The following is a 19,931-nucleotide window of genomic DNA, read 5'->3' on the forward strand; positions in this document are numbered from 1 at the left end:
CCCCTCACCCCACAGCCCCTGGCAACCATCAGTCTTTATTCTCTATAAAGAATGGATTTACCATTCTGGATACTTCATATTAATGGAGTCATGCAATACGTTATATTCTGTGTCTGGCTTCTTTAGCTTAACATAATGTTTCAGGGTTAATCCATGTTGTAGCATGTATGAGTACTTCATGCCTTTTTATGGCTGCATAATATGCCATTTTATATATATACCACAATTTGTTCATCTTCAACCATTATTGAATTTGGGATGTTTCCACCTTTTGCCTATTGTAAATAGTGCTCTATGAGCATGTAGGTTCATGGATTTGTTCAAGTATCTGTTTTCATTTCTTTGGGTACATACCTAGGAAAAAATTACTGGATGATATGATAATTCTATGTTTAACTTTTTGAGGAACTGCCAGGTTGTTTTCCATGGTGTCTGAACCATTTTATATTCCTACTTGCAGTGTATAAAGGTTCCAGTTTCTCCACATCCTTGCCAACATTTGTTATTTACCATTATTATTATTATTATTATTATTGCCATCCTGGCGTGAAGTGGTTATCTCATGGTTTTGACTTGCATGTCTATAATGATTAGTGATATTGATCATCTTTTCATGTGCTTGTTGGCCATTGTTGATCTTGGGAGAAATGTGTAAGTCCTTTGCCTGTCTTTAAATCAGATTGTCATTTAGTTGAGCTGTAAGAATTCCTTGTATATTCTGGATTCTAGACCCTTATCAGATGTGTGTTTTACAAATATGTTCACCCATTCTGTAGGTTGTCTTTTCACATTTTTGATAATGTCTTTAATGTATAAAAGTTTTTTTTTTATTTGGTGAAGTTCACTTTATCCATCTTTTCATTTTGTTGCTCATGCTTTTGGTGTCATATGTAAGAATCCATTTCCAGACCGAAGGTCATAAAAACGTATCCCTGATTTCTGCTAAGAGTTTTATGGGTTTAGCTCCTATATTTAGGGCATGTATCTCTTTTGAGTTAATTTTTATATATGGTATGAGGTAAGGGTCCAACTTCATTCTTTTGCATGTGTATGTCTACTTATTTCAGCATCCTTTGTTGAAGATACTTTTCTTTTCCCGCTGAATAATCTTGGTACCCTTGTCGAATATCAGTTGACCATAAGTGTAAGAGTTTATTTCTCAACTCTCATTTTTACACTATTTATATCTTTAGCCAGTACTACACTGTTTTATTACTGTACCTTTCTAGTAAGGTCTAAAATCAGAAAGTGTGAGTCTTCCAAAGCAATTATACCCCAATAAAGATGTTAAAAAAAAAAAAAGTGTGAGTCCTCCAACTTCGATCTTGAAGTCCTTGAAACCTGTTTTATCTGACTTTAATATTAGTGGCTTCTTTTGATTAGCACTTAAATGATATGTCTTTTTCCATCCTCTTATTTGCAGCCTTTAAAGTATGTTGTTCACATACAGTATATAGTTGGTATTTGCTGATTTATTCAGTCTGATTGGAGTGTTTAGTCCTTTTATCTTTAATATATCACCTGACATGGTTAGATGTAGGTATGCCGCATTGCTATTTGTTTTCCATTTGTCATATCTATATTTTACTCCTGTCTTCTTGCTTTCCTTCCTTTATATTATTTGAATTCTTTCAGGGTTCTGTTTTATCTCTTCTGTTGCCTTTTTGTCTACAGCCCTTTGAATCTTGTGCTTATGTGGTTTCCTTAGGGACTATGATAGGTATCTTTAGCTTATCAAAATCTACTTTGAGTTCATATAAAACTCCAAGAAAAATGTACTAGTCATGTTAAAAGTATAATTCCATTTACCCTCTCTCCATTGTTTGTGCTATTGTTGTCATATATATTGCATGTGTATACATTATAAAGAAAAATTTGATGTTATAATTTTTGCCTTAGTAGTATCTTTTTTTTTTAATTAGGAGAAAAGGAAGAATGTATTATTTATACACATCACACATACTGAAAAGTATAATAATGGATTAGATCCGAAATCAGGATATATCTATTGCTTGCTGATACCTCCAGGAAAAATTAAGGGATCACATGTATATTGTGTCTTATGTTTCAAAAACAGAAGAATATTACAGAAAATTTAGGCGGCTCTTGGCTTACAACTGATCCAGGAATTCTGTGCTTGGCTGGTTTCCAGATGAAATGGGCACTCTTTAAGATTTCCACAGATCTCTGGTCTTTTAGAAGTAACCCAGTCAGATAAGCAGAACCTAAGAGAACCCGTGAACCTAATAAAGTTAACACATACTTCCATATCACTAGATTAATTGTTTATTCTTCATCCCAAACCAGATCAGATAACTTTTAGAGAAATTCACAGCTGATACAGATAGCTCTGGAGGGAAAACTAAATCAAGATAGTCTTATTGGCATTTTTCCAGCTTTATTAAGTATAATTGACAAATAAAATTTGTATTGGCATTTTAATTTGCATTAGAAATATGAGAAAAATTAAAGAATGGAACCAGTGCAAGTGTGCATTAGTGTAGGAATGGATAAACTGGCTTATTTATGTGGTGATTGCTGTTCAGCAGTTAAATTGAATGAGCTAGCGATTTGTGCTCAAAAACAATGTTAATTGCAAAATAAGTTGCATGAAGTTATATAGAGTACCATAAATGTACACTTTTAAAATTCTCAACAATTGTATGTATGGATAACATTACACACACACTAGAAGCTTAAAAACATTTATGGGAATGATATATACCAACTTCAGGATAATGCTTTTTCTATGGGATATAGAGCAAAGGAATGTTGGAGTGAGCCATAGCTATTTCAGTAGTACTTGGTAAAAGAGAGAAAAATCTGAAACAAATATGGCCCCAAAATTTAAATCTACTAAATCTGATCGGTGGGCAAATTGGTAGGTGTGTTTTGTTATGTATACTATGTTTGAAATTTAAAAAAATTTTTTTCAGGTAAATTTAAAGCTAAGAAAACCCGTTTTCAGATGATTACTATTTGGGAGAATTATTACTCATTACACTCCAATGTTCCTGGCAGGAAAAAAAAAATTCTGCTGCAAAAGTAAAATTGATTTTTTCTTTTTTCCTTAATGCTTATCCTAGATGCCAGCCTGTTATTGTGCTCCAGGCCACTACCACTCCAGTCAACCTCAGTATCGCCCAGTCCCTTCTGTCCATTACAGTTCACATCTAAACCAACCACTGCCACAGCCTGCACAGCAGGCAGGTGAGTATGTGAGGTTAGGAATTCTTAGCTTTCGGTATTGCTGTTTTTTCATCCTGCTTTTATTTCAGTCTTACTGTTAAGATACTGCCACACTCAGTCTGTCAAAGGTTTCAGATAGGTGCATACCTATGAATATGCAAACCAGTGAGATGAAAAGAGTGGGCCGATCTTAGCACCCTCCAGGGAATACCACAGTGTCAGGTTTCTATACTAAAGAGTTGGAAGCCATAATGAGAAGATTGTACCAGGTGAGCAGCTTCCAGGTACTCACTGCCATTGTAGCTGAAGCCTCCTCTACAGCCTGGTAATCCACCTGTGGTAAACAGCAAAAGGCAGACAAGGCAAGTTAAGATGTCTGCTGAACAGCTAACCAAAAACAAGGACCAGAATGACCTAAGTTTGGTTGAGAACTCTAGCCTAGTGAAGATATTTTGATGTCTTAGTCTCCGCAGGAGGGCCTTAAAAGGAATGAAGTTCTTACACATCTTTTTTGTGTTTTGTTTTTGTGGTTGTATAGTGAAAGGTATTTTTAAACCAAATGCAGTATAATCCTAAGCATATCAAACATATTAGAACTGAAAAGATAGTTTTTCTTTTGCCCCTTTCAAATTTTCTTTAAGCATTCCGTGGAAACAACTGTGATCTCAGTATAAAAGCTACCTTACTAATTTGACTGAACTCATTCCTCTCTATGCTTCCCACCTACATGTGTACTTCTGCCCCAGATGTTTAATAAGGTATTCTTTTCAGCCTTTTATAACTCTAGGTGTTGAAGGAGAATTTTTATTGGTTTCTTTGAATCCTTTTTAGCTGCTTGTCGCCGTTTGAAGGTGCTCAGACTATGTCAGCATGATTAGCTGAGGCCACATAACCCTCCACCGCTACTTACGCAGTTTCTTGCTCTTGATAATGTGTGGAACTCTTGAGGGGTTCCACAGTTTCAGGAGAAAGACATCTGCACTGGGCGGTCTGATGAGAAGTGTTCTTGCCTCTCCTCACTTGTGCAGTCTTCACTCATCATTGTGAGTCATCAACTTCCTTTACCAGATATTACTCTTATTTATATCTCCCCAGCAGGGGAACCTCCAGGTCCTCAGTCTTGCTCTCAGGAGTTGTCTTGTACTTAATGTGTAGGTTTTTCCCTTTTTCATGTTACTGGCCTTGTATTGTATGTGTGACAAATGTTCTTCCAAAGGATGTTGAGTGTATACAGTGGTCATTTTGGCCAACTTAGAATTTGTCCTCTGTTCCTAAACTTTAATAATACATTCCACTTCAAATAACCTAAACTAGTATATTCTCTAATTTTGAAAGGCATCAGAAGCTGTCCTTTGTACCTGGGCACATTGGTGATGACACTGCTCACTAACTTTAAATACATTGTTGTTTTATTCTAATAGAAATTATTTCCTAAGTTTTCCTGGGCCTCCATGACTGACTTTTCACATCATAATTGTCATGATTTTTTTCTTCCAAAATTACAATACAGATTACAGCTAATGTTATGATAATAAAAAAAAAATTTGTCTTAACTTTCCCCATTCAAATATCTTGCATGTGACTAATTAACTTATTAGTTCATTAGTACACCCTATTAATGAGGCAGGCAAAGAAACTTTGTTCCGTATTTGTGTGGGCTTCTTAGTTCTGTTCTTTTTCATGGCAAAATTTTTGTTCCTCTCCATTGTCAAACTGCCTACAAAATTAAAACTTTTAATCACAGGTAGGACCAGTGTGCTCATACAATTGCCTCTCCTTCAAAAATATTCCCACTTAATGGACAGCAACTGTAAATGCTACGCCTCCTAATTCAGGGCCAAAATATCTACATGACAGATGGCATATGTTTGTCATCGGTGATGTTTCAATTGTGGGGTTTTTCCTAATGCTGGTTATGGTGAGAAGGAAGGAAACAGTAAGTCAGATTGCATCTAGACAGTACAGGCACAGAAAAGTGCGTGTGTCTGAATGACTTTTGACATTGTGTTTGACTCTTAAGAGTCAGTCATGGGCTTCCCTGGTGGCTCAGTGGTTGAGAGTCCGCCTGCCGATGCAGGGGGACATGGGTTCGTGCCCTGGTCCGGGAAGATCCCGCATGCTGCGGAGCGGCTGGGCCCGTGAGCCATGGCCACTGAGCCTGCGCGTCTGGAGCCTGTGCTCCGCAACGGGAGAGGCCCGTGTACCGCAAAAAAAAAAAAGAGTCAGTCATAATATAACACTTTATAACTAGAGTTGGTTTCATGTCATTCAGTTTGAAGAATAGAAGAGAAATAAATCCTCAGAGCACCCTTACATGAAAGCGAAAGAAATGCTGTTATGCTAATAAGTAGAAGAGAAAATTTCCCTTTAAAGAAAAAGTTCAGTTGTGCCAGTGCCACGTATTGTGTTGGTAATTATACTGAACCTTTTTGTAGAATTAGTAGGAGTTGGATGATTATATAATCTAAAGATTTTTTATTGTTAGCCAATGGTTATTTTTTATGTCAAACTTGACAGAAAAAATGTGCGTTTATGTTTGTGTGTCTCCTAACAGAAAAGTGAAATGCACTGGGAAATGGACACAGGAACTTTTTGTTCTGATTTTCTGTACAGATTTATAGCAATTTCTCAGTAATTTACATTTTTATATGCAAACATCATACTTTTGGGATTTCATTTTTTATTTTTTTTCCTTGTAATATTTCTCTACATTCCACCATCCCCATCTGATTAAAATTAGAAATAATTTGTTACATCCCTTACTTTTCTTTTTCTTGTCAAATAACATTTAGTCAAGAAGCATATTGTTTTATTACATAAAAGGGTGAAACTAATAATTCAGCCAAATGATGAAAGCATTGATAAACTTGGAACAATTTTTTTTCACTGAGGTACATAGAAAAAAATAATTCTTAAATGTTTGTATATGACTCTAAAGGAATTTCACCCTAAATTAACGAACCCAATTGAATCAAATATTCTTAGATCAGGTAGGGTATGGGCAATAGAAATACAGGATTTTTTGTTATTTTCCCTTTTGGGGGCAGGAAGGAGGTTGGGGAAATATCTCAAGGATAAAATGCCTTTGGTCTTCCATGCAAGTGTGTACCAGAGAACTGCAGTAGTTGTTGATCTCCTTGACAATAAACCCGTGTATTATGGGGACTGAATTGAAATCAGTACTAACATTACTGCTGGGGAATAAATGTACAAATCCTTTGTTATGAATGTGAAACTACTATGGTCATTAAAACAAGGTTGAGTCAGCCCCTGTCAACAGAAACAGAAGAAATTCTGGCTACATAAGGCCTTTTGGACAATGTATTATATAACATGAAAGAAAACAAAATAGGAGTCAAATCCTGACAACCCTTATTTGTATTTAAGTGGTATTAGGTGTATCACTTAAAGCCTCCGGGTTTCCATTTACTCACTTGCAAAGTAAAGGAGTTTTACTGTATCGTCTATTGAAGCCTCTGTTTACTCTAAAATTCCATGATTCTGTGTGTCTGTCTTATGTGAGTCATTTCTAGTTCAGAAAGGTGGAACATTGGAGAACTGGTGTGCAGTAGCTTAGTGACATACTGTCAAAACTGGAGCCATACAAGCAAAGATCTCAAAAGATCTGGTTACTTGCCAGCTGCAGTAATATGGATTTGTTATCTTAACCCTTTATCATAAAATTTACAGCTTGAATACTATGAAGTATACTACATATTAGAAGCTTGGTATACTATAAAGAAACTTTTCCTGCAGGTAGTAATTGTAGCAAAGATTTTAGGTTTATGAGGCCTGGCTGTTTTCTATGCAGCTGCTTTCATTCTTATGACTCTTTTGAAAAGTTTGCAGCTTCACCATATATGTTGAATATTTTGCAATAATTGGCCTTGTTCCTGAGCTGTTGGATTCGGGGCCGTAGCACTGTCTGAGAGGTTTACATTTCTCACAGTGAACCGGTCTCTTTTTCAGCTGCTTCCTGGCTTCTTTTTACTCAGGTTTCCACTGCCCTTTTTTTTTTTTTTTTTTCTTTTTAATGCTGTATTAAAGTATATTAACATTTGCTTATATTTTCCATTAATTGTAATGCCTTTTAATCATGCATCATACTCAGAAATAGGGATTTGAATTTAAGTGACAACCTTGGCTTAATATATTTATCTTTTAAAAATTCATGAAAGCTATTGCTTTAATTTCTTTTCCAAAGCAGATTTGAATGGCAGATTAATTTTGATTGGAGCTTTTCTTAAAAGTTTAATGTCTTAAGCATGCCAGACTCATTAGCGAAAGTCAAATACATCTCTTTCCCTGTTGCTAAATAACTTTTTAGGAATATTATTATGCATGCCATTAAATGGACCTAAGACATGTAAACGCATTTGAAGCTATTTGAAGGGATATAATTTAATTTTTTTCCAAACTGTGATATTGTGTGCATGTGGGAAGCAAAATGACTTCATAGAACTAAATTATCATTTCAGTTTTGCAACCTCTGTTAAATTCAAAGATTATCAATGCATTTATACCTTTAATCTTAGCTTTCCAACCAGCAGACTACAGTAGGGTCCTGATGAACCACAACCACAGGAGGAACATTTCAGGTTAAATAGTCTAAGGTGCACAGAATACTGGCAGCATTGCAGGGCACAAATTTAAAAGTAACCAGGGTGTAAAAGGCAAGCAAGGAAGAAAGGGCCCTATTGGATAAGTGGAGGAGGGGTGATATTGATAAGAGATTTACTTATGTCAAATAGGGACTCTATCTACACAGTCAATTTCTTTACTGACAACTTTTGACTTGAGTAATAGGAATTTTGTATTTATATTGCTGGGTAGTAGCGCTGACTATCCTTGTTTTTTCATTGTTTCTGTAAACATTTCTTAGCACTGCCTGACCAGCTCAGACTTAAACATTGTATATTACCTACAAATCCACCTATTTCCCTTTTCCCTTCTCCATTAACCTGCCGCCACTGGAGCCAAATGTATCTGGTAAGTACCCACAGATTTCCTTGAGTCGTATGCCCTCTTCCACAGGACTGTCATTTAAATAGCTGTGAGCTATAACCTCTGTGTGGCTGTTTTTATTAGATTTGTTTTTATGTTTGTATTTATGTTTATTTCAGGCACAGAAGTAGGAGAGCAGAGGGTGATAGAGGAGAAGAATAGCAAAGATGTGCTGGCAGCTGTGTGTTCTTCCACATTCACCTAACAGACTATCCTTAGTTGAACTTGCCTGCTCACTAGAATAGTGCCGCAAACATAAGACAAACCAGATTACAAACTTGAGATTTTGGTGATTTGGAAACAGTTCTCACAAACTGTCTTGTAGATACCTAGTTACAATTAAATTTAAAGTTGGCAAAATGGCTCATCCAAAAAAGGAAGAATCTACCCTGACAGTGCTTCTGCTGTACAAATTCAATCTTGAAAAAATTTAATAATACTGTTAAATGAAATAACCTTAGATTTATTAAATGGCTGTTCTGACTAAGCACTTCTTCAGTTTCTTTTATTATCTTTCTAATTATGTCTAATCCGTATTATTAAGAATGCTTTCCTTTAACACAAATGCTATTTGAGATCACCTGTATAAAATAAAACTAGCCTGTTAAAGCCGGTGCAATACTTTTCTGCTGAGCACTGTGTTTCCTTCTTGCTCTCTTCTCTGTTGAAGTGAAAGAGAGTTAAAAATAGAATATTCTTTGGAGCCCTCCGGGGAAGAGCCTGAGCCATCAATTTATATTGTCCTAGTTCTCTCAGCTTGCAAAATTGATTGTGGTTTCCTCTGAAAGTGCTGGAAGAAACGGGATAATATTGCAACAGTGCAGTCCTTTAACAAAGGAGAATGTCAGTGTTAAATAATACCTTATATTGAGATCTGGGTGTTTATATTCTGTTGTTTGGTATCACTTAATATAGGCATTGCTTGCTTTACAAAATAGATGCTATCCCACAATACTCACAAATTTCTATAAAAGATATTCTATTTTCCTCTTACACCCAGGTTAAATCCAGATATATCACAGGAAGGATTTTTTTTTTTAATTATGATGTACTGAAACACACTTTATTGAGGAAAGAATAATTTAGGTAGTAGCCAAGTTGGGGATGCATTGAGCGTCAGAATACTGGAAGTACTCTTCTTGTAGCATTTTTCAAACATAGTGGTACTTTTCATTCTCTAGGAATCTACTTTACCCTTCCTAATCTTCAACCTTCTCCCTCTTTTCCAGATCATTGGATTTTTTTCTCATACTTGGCAGCCTTCAAACTATACTTTTGAAACTATCAGAGCTATGTCCCTCCCTTCCTTTGGTCTGAATACTTAGATAATGAACCTGAAGCACAGTGCCACTCCTCTAATAAGTGCCACTGTAACAGTTGATGCTCTGCAGCGTGAATGTTTAAACACAGGTTTAAAGCAACTTGAACAGTTCTTTAAGATGTAAATTTTATTAAGCAAGTGTGCATAAAGTGAGGCATGTCTGTAATTACATGGTCCTTTATGTTGCTAATAAACTATTCATGATTTTGTCTTGCATAAACAATAGTAAGGGGCTTATCTTTAATTGGATTAGTAGAATGATGTTGTGCACTTCTTGTCTTTTTTAGTGCTTTCCAAGTGAATATTTCTAGTTTTGCTTGTGATTATAGTAACTTTAATAACCAACATAGATCTCATGGTCTTATGTCATTCAAAAAAAGTCCAGTAATCTTTTTGCAGCATTTAATATCATGTTCTTTAGAGAGTATACTCTAAAATTGTATACTTTGTAACTAGTTACTGGACTGTTGTTTGTCGTTAAGTATTGGAATGAGTGATCAAACATCACGACTTCTTGAAAAACAGTTCAGGTACTTGTCCTAATGCCAGTAGAATTTCCTTCCTGGGATACCAGCCATACAATGTATCAAATGTTAAATGATGCTTTTTGCTTTTTTTTTTTTTTTTTGCTTTTTTTTTAAGTTAGATTCCTCAGCCCCTGACAGCTTCCTGTTCAGTGTGGTTCAAACCTCAAACCTGGTGGGTTTTCCTGCCTGGAATGTAAAAATGAATGTAAAGCTTATTCAGTATGTAGAAAAGAGCCACTGCTTCACAAGAACTTGAAGGGCTCACCCCTGTTACAGGACATGCCCCTTTATATACACAGTGTCCAGGTTAAAGCTGGCATTGCCCCATTGGTAAAAGCTCACTTCTTGGCAAAGCAGTTCAACTTGATGGAGAGGAGAGCCACATTTATAAAAATTCTGCTGGAGAAATCTTCTGTATACTCATCCGGAATATGGCAGGAGAGTATACGTTTTGAGTAAAGGCAGCCTTTGAGGTAAAATAGCAAAGCTAAAACCCAAAGAGGAACATTGGAGATTGACATGGAAATGCTCAGGCTGAGTGAGAGACCCAGACCAGGGAACATGGAACCTGAAATATGTCACCATTTGAGCGTCTTCTTCCCCTTCCCAGTTGTTTTATATACATGTGAAATCTTATTATAATGAGACAAAGAAATGTAACCTTGAAATAAAGAGGTCACAAACCATGCATCTGGGGAGTAGTGGAAACCCTGTGACACCTGGTCTTGTTTTCAGCCCGGAAGTTTGTATAGCTCCAGTCTGGACTAACTGCTCAACCACCTTACACTCTGATTCTGTTTTAGGTAACAACACTTAATACTCACAAATAATCTTCAAATGAAAAAAAAAAAACTTTCCTGGTTGATTGACTATTTACAATAATTCTTTGTTTTCCTGTAATTAAATTTCTGTTAAGACTTAGACTCTGTTTAACTTCTGTTAAACTACACTAAAAGTCTTCATTAACCAAAATTCTCAGAAAATGGAAGGAGGTCAGGTGTTTAAGTGTTCTGCTTATTTGAGCAGTATTACTGTAGTACTCTTTCTACTTCAGCATTTTTCCCTGAGAAAAGTAAAGTTTACAATCAGACTACTATGTGCAAATCCCAGCTACAGCACTTAACAGCTGGTAACCTTGGACAAAATGTGAACCTCTCTGTGCTTTTGGGTTTTTTTTCATCTGAAAAATGGAGATAGTAAGACTTCATGAGATTGGGAGCACTAAAAGAGTTAGCATATGAAAGTGCTTAGAACAGTACCTAAAACCTAGTGAATGTCATGTAAATGTTAGCTACTATTATTGCCTTGTCCTGCTATCTAAGAAATGATAATTATGTAGTATTCTGAATGAAAATGCTTAGGGATTTGGGCTAAATTTGTGTTTGGGCTGGGTTGCAGAATGGAAACCAGAAGCTGCCATAATTTGTCCTAAAATACTTGGTCTTTTTGTCTTGTAATCTTCTTGACACATGCCTTCCTCCTAAAAGGCAGTAGAGAGTTCAGATCAGCTGAGTTTTTTTCTCATCCTTTTATTGTTAACTTGAGGTCTAAATATGTTCTAAGAAAATTTACTTAAATGCTTCCTTCCCATAGCTTTGTACAAGCCCTATTGATTAGCTATGGAAACATTGCATGGAGAAAGGTTTTGAAACAGAATGTGTCATATGGTCCATTTCTATAAACAATGTAAGTGGGTATGTATGTTGCTATCTATGCAGGGAAAATAAGGCTAACCATATATACAAGATGTAAATAGTGATTATCTACAAGTGACTGTTACGCAAAAGTGGTTTTTTCCACCCTGACTTTTCCCCTTTTTTGTATTTTCCAAATTTTCTTCCATGAAAACCTATTTTATAATCAAATAAAGCTTTTTCAAAGGTGTTTTTAATGTCCCTTTTTCCCCAGCAGTGTTCAAATTAAACCTTCATTTCAAGCTTTACATATTAGATATGAACTAAAACAGTTCTTTTCTTCCTTATCAAGTAAACACTTTGAGGTTAATTACATGAAAATTACTGTGATTCGGCTGCTGTGCATTTTTTTTTTTTTTTCCCTTTGGTATGTGGGCCTCTCACTGTTGTGGCCTGTCCCGTTGCGTTGCGGAGCATAGGCTCCGGACGCGCAGGTTCAGCGGCCATGACTCACGGGCCCAGCCGCTCCACGGCACGTGGGATCTTCCCGGACCGGGGCACGAACCCACGTCCCCTGCATCGGCAGGCGGACTCCCAACCACTGCGCCACCAGGGAAGCCCCATGCTATGCATTTTTTAAGGAGAGGCATAATGAGTGATCCATGATTCTAGACTGAGGTGATTTGTATTCATGGGATTAAGTTTCATTTTAATGAAAAGGCAAATATGTTTAACCTTATTATATAAACATGTTATCTTAAAACTTAAGTACTGCTTTTGCTATCAAAAGCCATTCACTAAACGTGGACAGTGAGAAACTGGCCATTCATTCTCAGTCAGCCTGGTTTTGTGTAGAAGCGTGTATTATTTTGATTCCATTCTGTTAAGAATATGTTCTTCCTCGCTGTTTACTTAGTAAGTATAAATATTAAGTGCCCACTTTTTTGGCTTATTTGCTTGATAACCGATATGGATATTTTGGGGGTTTTTTCCTTTAACGGGGTGGATAGGGTGTTACAATCGTCTAACCCTGCGCTTAAAAAGCACACCATTTCTATTTGGGGGGTTTTTTAAACGTGTACACAAGCCATAAGAGAACAGTTAACAAGAACAATTTTATATTACCTGTCGAGTTTTAAGAAATATGGAATAGGGCTTCCCTGGTGGCGCAGTGGTTGAGAGTCCGCCTGCCGATGCAGGGGACACGGGTTCGTGCCCTGGTCGGCGAAGATCCCACATGCCGCGGAGTGGCTGGGCCCGTGAGCCATGGCTGCTGAGCCTGCGCGTCCGGAGCCTGTGTTCCGCAACGGGAGAGACCACAACAGTGAGAGGCCCGCGTACCCCCCCAAAAAAAAAGAAAAAGAAAAAAGAAAAATATGGAATGAGGCAATGAACAAAATTATGAGAAGATTAATAAGAGAGCTTCTTAAGAAGGTATTTTCTTTTAATGTGTTTGACATTCTTATTTTTATTAGCTCCACTGTTATTTAAAAACATGTTCCCAGTTTATTTGTGCTACTTCTGAATGAAGTACTAATATTAGTTATTTTTTCTACTTTCACAATCTTTAAAATCTGGAACCTCTTAGTAGTTCTCACTGCTTTTCTACTTGTAAAATCTCTGGTTCTCCACCAATATTCTGCCTTCATCTTCCACTTTTCTTCCCTGTTCCTCAAATATGTTTTTTACTTTGTCCAGACCTTTTCTTTAAGTCCAGGCTCATATGTTACTTCCTCTGTGAATACCAGCCAGGATTAACTTCTCCCTCTTAATTTCATAATGCCCTGTTTATTCTGCTCTTCTGTTATGGTGTCATGGCTAAGAATGCCTAATTTCAAAGATAGGGACCGTGTTTCACTCACCGTTTATCACCCTCCAGGCACATCTTGAGCTCACAGCATCTTTACATAACCGTCTATGACAAATGAGCTGCTAGAGTCAGATGTTTTAGATTTTATGTTATGTTGCACATTTTCAAAATGTGATGTTTGTGTGGAGATATATATATATACATTTGTAGGAATGGATATTAGTGGAGTTAAGGTTGCATTAAAGAATCTAAAATACCATTGGAAATTTATCGGTGTGAATTCCATGATGTAGTGTCCAGGTGATGCTGCATTAGACCACTGTGTCATGAAATCTATAGCTATGTATTGAAGTTTTCTGTGTCAGATTTCTTGTCATAAGAGGGAGTTGCAGGCAGGAGGCAAACAAGGTGAACCTCCAAATACTGGCAATGAATAAAATACAAAAATAGTTTGAAAAACACTTGAGTTTCTTAGGGGGACGTGACTATTTAAGTCAAGGTATTTAAGTCACATTATGTTACAGTGAATTCTGCTAGGTGGTCACATTTTTCTTTTTAATTTTAGTGGACTGTAATTCGGACAAGACCATTGTAAGAAGTTACTTTCCCAGTCTATAAAGAGCTGAGCCCAAATTCTGACCCTGCAATAGATGTATGTGTGGATGAGAGGTGGTGTTTCCAACACAAAAAAGGGTCTTCACATCCCATTTCCATTCCTGCCCTTTCTTTTCCTAGGGGTGGAAATGTGTCAGTGTACGTTTCGATGATATTTGGACTTGAGTATGAATTTGAAATACTTGTTATTTGGTAAACTGAAAATAGGGTTGGTTGTTAATTATTAGGCTAAGGAGCAAGAAAGAAGCTTCTTGGGCTTCCCTGGTGGCGCAGTGGTTGAGAGGCCGCCTGCCGATGCAGGGAACAGGGGTTCGTGCCCCGCTCCGGGAAGATCCCACATGCCGCGGAGCGGCTGGGCCCGTGAGCCATGGCCGCTGAGCCTGCGCGTCCGGAGCCTGTGCTCCGCAACGGGAGAGGCCACAGCAGTGCGAGGCCCGCGTACCGGAAAAAAGAAAGAAAGAAAGAAAGAAGCTTCTTTACCACCAGATTTGAGGACTATAGGAATTTCACAGGGAGAAATGTTTCAGAAACAGCATGTTAACAATCACTTTATTACACATAAGGACCATAATATACAGTTTTTGGGAAAGCTAGATTGGCGAGAACTCATTTGAAACATGGCAATAAAGCACTGTTGCCATAGAAATAGCATCATTTTATAAAACCCTTCACTATTAAAGTATTCACTATAACTGGATTTGTACTTGATTTTTACTTTGTTGTTAATATGTTGCTTAGTTACTGGATATGTTTTGTATTCATATCTTTAGAGAAGGTTGATGTTAGAATTTATTCAATTATTTAGCCATTGAGTGGAATCATTGAGGCTTCCAGGCAACTGCAGTGAGTGATACCCTTGTCTACAATCAATACCTGAGATGGGATCTTTGCCATTCCTGTTGCTTTAGGAATTAATAAGGATGGAGATGAAATCTTGATATTTATAAGGTAGCAGAATAGATTTATGGTGCTATCAGAGAAATCATTTCGCTGACCTTTAGTTGTGGAAGTTTGTATAGGCAATGCCATAGTTTGGTTTATCTTTGTAGAAGCTTTTTAGATACCCTGATTAGAAGGTCAGTTATTTATTTTTATCTGGTTTCTTTTTAAAAAAAAACAAAAAAAGGATTTGTGGTAGTTTTAGTAATTTACATAAGTCTTGAGCTAACTGGTTTACTTAAAGGAATCCTCTTAGGGTCAGGAGACACATATTGTACAATTCATATTCACTACTCAAAGCTTATCTTTGTGGATTCTTGTTTAAATAACTGATAAATTCACTTAATAAAAGTATGTTTATACTCTTAACTTACTAGTTAAATTACCAACAGTGCCTTCAGTTTAGGAAGAACTGTCCCTTAGGTTTTTGATCTGTGAACTTTGGGCAGATTGCTTAACCTCTCTAATGATCTGTTCCTCTGTTAAGTGATCTTAATAATATAAGGAAATAACCTTAAAAATTGCTAGGTAACTACATTTTTCCTTGTGCCCTTGACACATTCCTAATATAAGGATTCGTATCTTAGTGTGGTTTTTCAAACATACAACTATTCTATAAAAGTGGTTCCCCCCTGCCATTATTTTCAGTCTCCAGAAGGACTAGTTCTACTACTACCAACTCAAAACTCTCCATTTTTTAACAAGAGGCCCTGCATTTTGCTTTTGCACTGGGTCCCACAAATTATGTAGCCAGTCCTGGCCCACAGAAACTATTTTTAATAACAGACTGTACTATACACTAACTAGTAATTGTGTATATAAACCAACTCTGTGGCCCTATAAATTTCCTCAACTGCAAAGGAAATCTTTGTACCCAAATTTTATTTGAGTGTTATTTTGGGAGGGCGGAGAGGGTAGCTGACTTGGGTTACCTACATAGTAAACCTTTTAAATATTAGCTCTCATAACAGAAGATTTTTGAGACTTGCTGTTTAAACAAAACTCTGTCATCTTAGAACACAAAGTACTTGCTTAAAATACAAAAACATACTGCTAGTGAAATAAATTAAATTCAAAGCAGGATTTAACTCACTGTGCCATTACAGGTTATCAAGTTATGCCCAACCAGCAGCAAAACTACCAGGGGATAGTTGGAGTTCAGCAACCCCAGAGTCAGAGCCTAGTTGGTGGCCAGCCGAACAGCATTGGAAATCAGATTCAAGGAGTGGTCATCCCCTATCCTTCAGTGCCATCATATCAGGTACGTGGTCGCTCTTACCTGCATTGGGTAGAGGGGATTTTGAATAACTAAAATGTGTAGCTACATTCTTCTCCTTTTAATATGGGGAAAATGCTTCTGTAATACATAACTTTATAGTCTTAAGAGTTTTATTAGTCATTGCAGCTTTGTTCTGTCCTCACTTATTGCATCATTCATTCACTTCATTAACTTAGAAAAAAATATCTGAACCATATTAATTTTGAGAAGTAGATTTTTCTGGCATTGTCTGTGTTTCCAGCTATTCAGTACATAAGTATCAATATACGAGCAAGTGTCTTATTCTATTCTTCAGCTCCTTAGAAAATCTCTTGAGGAGAATGGAATGGGAGGGAAAAATAAAGGTAGAGGTAGGTATCTGAAATACAGTACAGATTATAAGTCAGTATTTATAGAATAGAGAAGGATGTGCAATTTTCCATGCCGGAACTGAGCTTTTTCCCCCTCACTAAATCAAAAAAAGGAAGAGTATGTCATGTATTGAAAATGTCATGGATTTTAATTTATAGTTCTAAAGTAGAAATACCTACTGTTTCATGAATAAGTCAGATTTCTTTACCCCATCTATGGCAGATTTCCAGAAATTTATTTTACCTTCCTTTACCTTTCTGGAATAACCTGCAAGTGAGTTTGTTTTATTAGCCTCATGGTTTCCCATAACTGACTCGAATGTTAAGAAATCCAAAGGTCAACAGGTCAACAAATTGATGATAATATACAGACCACTAACTGAAGGAATTGTGAAATATGGCCATGAATAGGTTATGGACTTAATACAGAAGTCTTCTAGAAAGGTATAAACCTTTAATCAGCTCTTAAAAGAAAATTATGGGCATAAATTAGTTAAGGCATTCTGAGGATGGGGAAGGATATGAGCAAAGGAGGTAGCATATTCTTGTAATTCCAGAAAATGAAAATTGTAATTAAAATGTAAAATGTGGAATTGTTGAGGACTTCTGAGCACTAAGAATATGTCTACTTTTGAAGCCCCTTGATAATAGAAAGCAACTAAGGAAAAAAGAAGATACATCCTGAAACTAGATTTTATATCTTTCTTTTCTCTCAAATCCTCCATGCTTTTTACTCCAGTCCACCCTGCTTAAGCCGAGGCCCATGAGACTGCCCATCCCCTGCTTCTTCTGTAGCTAGATATTAGACAGGATCACTACCAAGCCAGGAGCTCTCCCTTCTCAAGGACCCTGGTCATGCTACCTAATCTAGTCTGCTGAGCATCTGTTAGATGCCCAGGCACTGTGTAAATAAGATCTCCCTTGAAATATAAGTTTAGGGACTTCCCTGGTGGTCCAGTGAGTAAGACTCTGTGCACCCAGTGCTGGGGGCCCGGGTTCAATCCATGGTCGGGGAACTAGATCCCGCATGCATGCTGCAACTAAGAGTCCACAGGCCACAACTAAAGATCCTGCGTGCCAAAACTAAGAACCGGTGCAGACTAGACTAAATAAATAAATAAACAAACAAATAAATAAAAGAAAGATTACTTTAACACTGGAAAATTAACTGGTGGATTAACTATAAAAAAAGAAATATAAGTTTAAAATAAATTACATCCTTGTTAGTGTAGTTTTTAAAAATGGAGCTAGATACTGAAAGTGTTTCAGAGCTAAGACAATTATTATCATTTCTATAGCATACTTTTTTACAAGTTATAAATTATTTTCTCATGGTATTTCATGTAATCCTTCCACTGGGTGAATGGCTGTGAGATGTATTGCTCTGATAAGCAGTGAATGACAGGCTGCTTCATGCTTCCTACTACATTTGGTTAGATAAGCTAGGTGGTAATAAACTGTCATCTAAAAAATAAGCCCGAAGGAATTCCCTAGCAGTCCAGTGGTTAGGACTCGTCACTTTCACTGCCAAGGGCCTGGGTTCAACCCCTGGTCGGAGAGCTAAGATCCTGCAAGTCGTGCATCATGGCTGAAAAAATAAAAATAAAATTTTAAATTAACAAATAAATAATAAACCTGAAAAGTCATTTACTCAGTAGAGTATATTCTGCGGCTGTACATTCTCAAGTACGGTTTCCTCTCTTTTGGTACTTCAGTTTTTTCTTTACCACTAGTTACAAATTTATTCTGTAGCTTAAATCATCTAGATTGAGTTGCCATTTTTCCTAGATCTTGCATATACCCTAACACAGAATCAGAAATAATCTTAGGATGTTACACTGCCTCAGTAGACAAAAAGACTGAAATATATTTTGTCATAAAAAATTGGATAAATCAAACCAACAACTTTATCTTTGCTGCTGAGCCAAATTGAAAGTAGTTTAAGAGATTACTGTGTATTTTGAAAGGACTAGTTACTAGTTTAGAAACATGTTATATAGGCAAGACTTAGAAGTTAATCATCAACTTATAAATCATAGAGCCCAGGTATAGAGAATGATGAAGTGGTTAAAGAACTAAGGCTCTGGAGCCAGTGGGCATGGGTTCAAACCCTGACTTTTCTCCTTACTAGCTATACAACCTTGGGCAAGTTATTAACCTCAATTTTTAACCCCTTCTATAAAACAAGGATGATAAAAGTAACTTCTTAGGGTTGTTAGGAAGACTTGATGTAATAATATACATAAAGTTCTTGGAACAGAACCTGAACATGGTAGTAAGTACTCGGTAATGTTAACTTTGATTGTCATCACTGTTACTACTGTTGCTGACATCATCATCAGAAGCTTTTACACAGGCTTTATTTACCAAAATCATTGTAATGCAACTAATGTGGTGCACTTGTAAATTACAAAACCATTATGCTGTTGTGGTTTCTATTTTAGAAACTGGAAACTAGAGAAATGAATCCATTATGTTCATGTGTTTTTTTGTGTTTTTTTAAAAATTTATTTATTTTTGGCCACGTTGGGTCTTCATTGCTGTGCGCGGGCTTTCTGTAGTTGCGGCGAGCGGGAGCTACTCTTGGTTGTGTTGCGCGGGCTTCTCATGGCAGTGTCTTATATTGTTGCAGAGCACGGGCTCGAGGCCTGTGGACTTCAGTAGTTGTGGCGTGAGGGCTCAGTAGTTGTGTCTCGTGGGCTTAGTTGCTCCACAGCATGTGGGATCTTCCCAGACCAGGGATCAAACCCGTGTCCCCTGCATTGGCAGGTGGATTCTTAACCACTGCACCACCAGGGAAGTCCTGATTATGTTCATGTGGTTTCTATGTAGATGAATGTGGAAAACAGAGAATTGAAAGATCCACTGTTCATCAGATGCCTGCTGTGCCAGATCCTGTAAATGGAGATTATAATGGAGATAATACCCCTCCTGAGGTGGAGGTGGCATCCTGTTTTTGCAGATAATGAACTCTGGGGCCTCAGAATCTGAGTTAAGTCGTTTGCCCAGTGTCACATATATAGTAAAATTGATGGAGTCAGTATCACATCTAGATATCTTAAGCTTCAGAGCTCACACTTTCTGATCCAGTATATCTCACTAGTACCCCATCTGAGTTTTACTTCGCTCTACCTGAGGTAAATTGCATTACTCTTTCCATGTGAAAGGGTCATCCTTATTTGGAAACTGTTTCTTTTTTAAAATAACTTCTGGGACTTCCCTGGTGGCACATTGGTTCAGAATCCACCTGCCAATGCAGGGGA

General features: G+C 37.0%; 1 protein-coding gene across 21 annotated transcripts in view; it reads left to right on the top strand.

Moving 5' to 3' along the window:
• Positions 1–19,931, top strand: part of R3HDM1 (R3H domain containing 1) — a 180,959-nt gene that overhangs the window by 122,686 nt on the left and 38,342 nt on the right. For all 21 annotated transcript variants that reach the window (XM_049712659.1, XM_033420306.2, XM_049712650.1 and 18 more), the window contains 2 exons: positions 3,087–3,210; positions 16,146–16,300. In XM_049712659.1, coding sequence (XP_049568616.1) covers positions 3,087–3,210; positions 16,146–16,300 — 279 coding nt within the window. The remainder of the gene's footprint in view (positions 1–3,086; positions 3,211–16,145; positions 16,301–19,931) is intronic.

This window comes from Orcinus orca, chromosome 7 (assembly GCF_937001465.1).
Source record: "Orcinus orca chromosome 7, mOrcOrc1.1, whole genome shotgun sequence".
NCBI classification, from domain to species: domain Eukaryota; kingdom Metazoa; phylum Chordata; class Mammalia; order Artiodactyla; family Delphinidae; genus Orcinus; species Orcinus orca.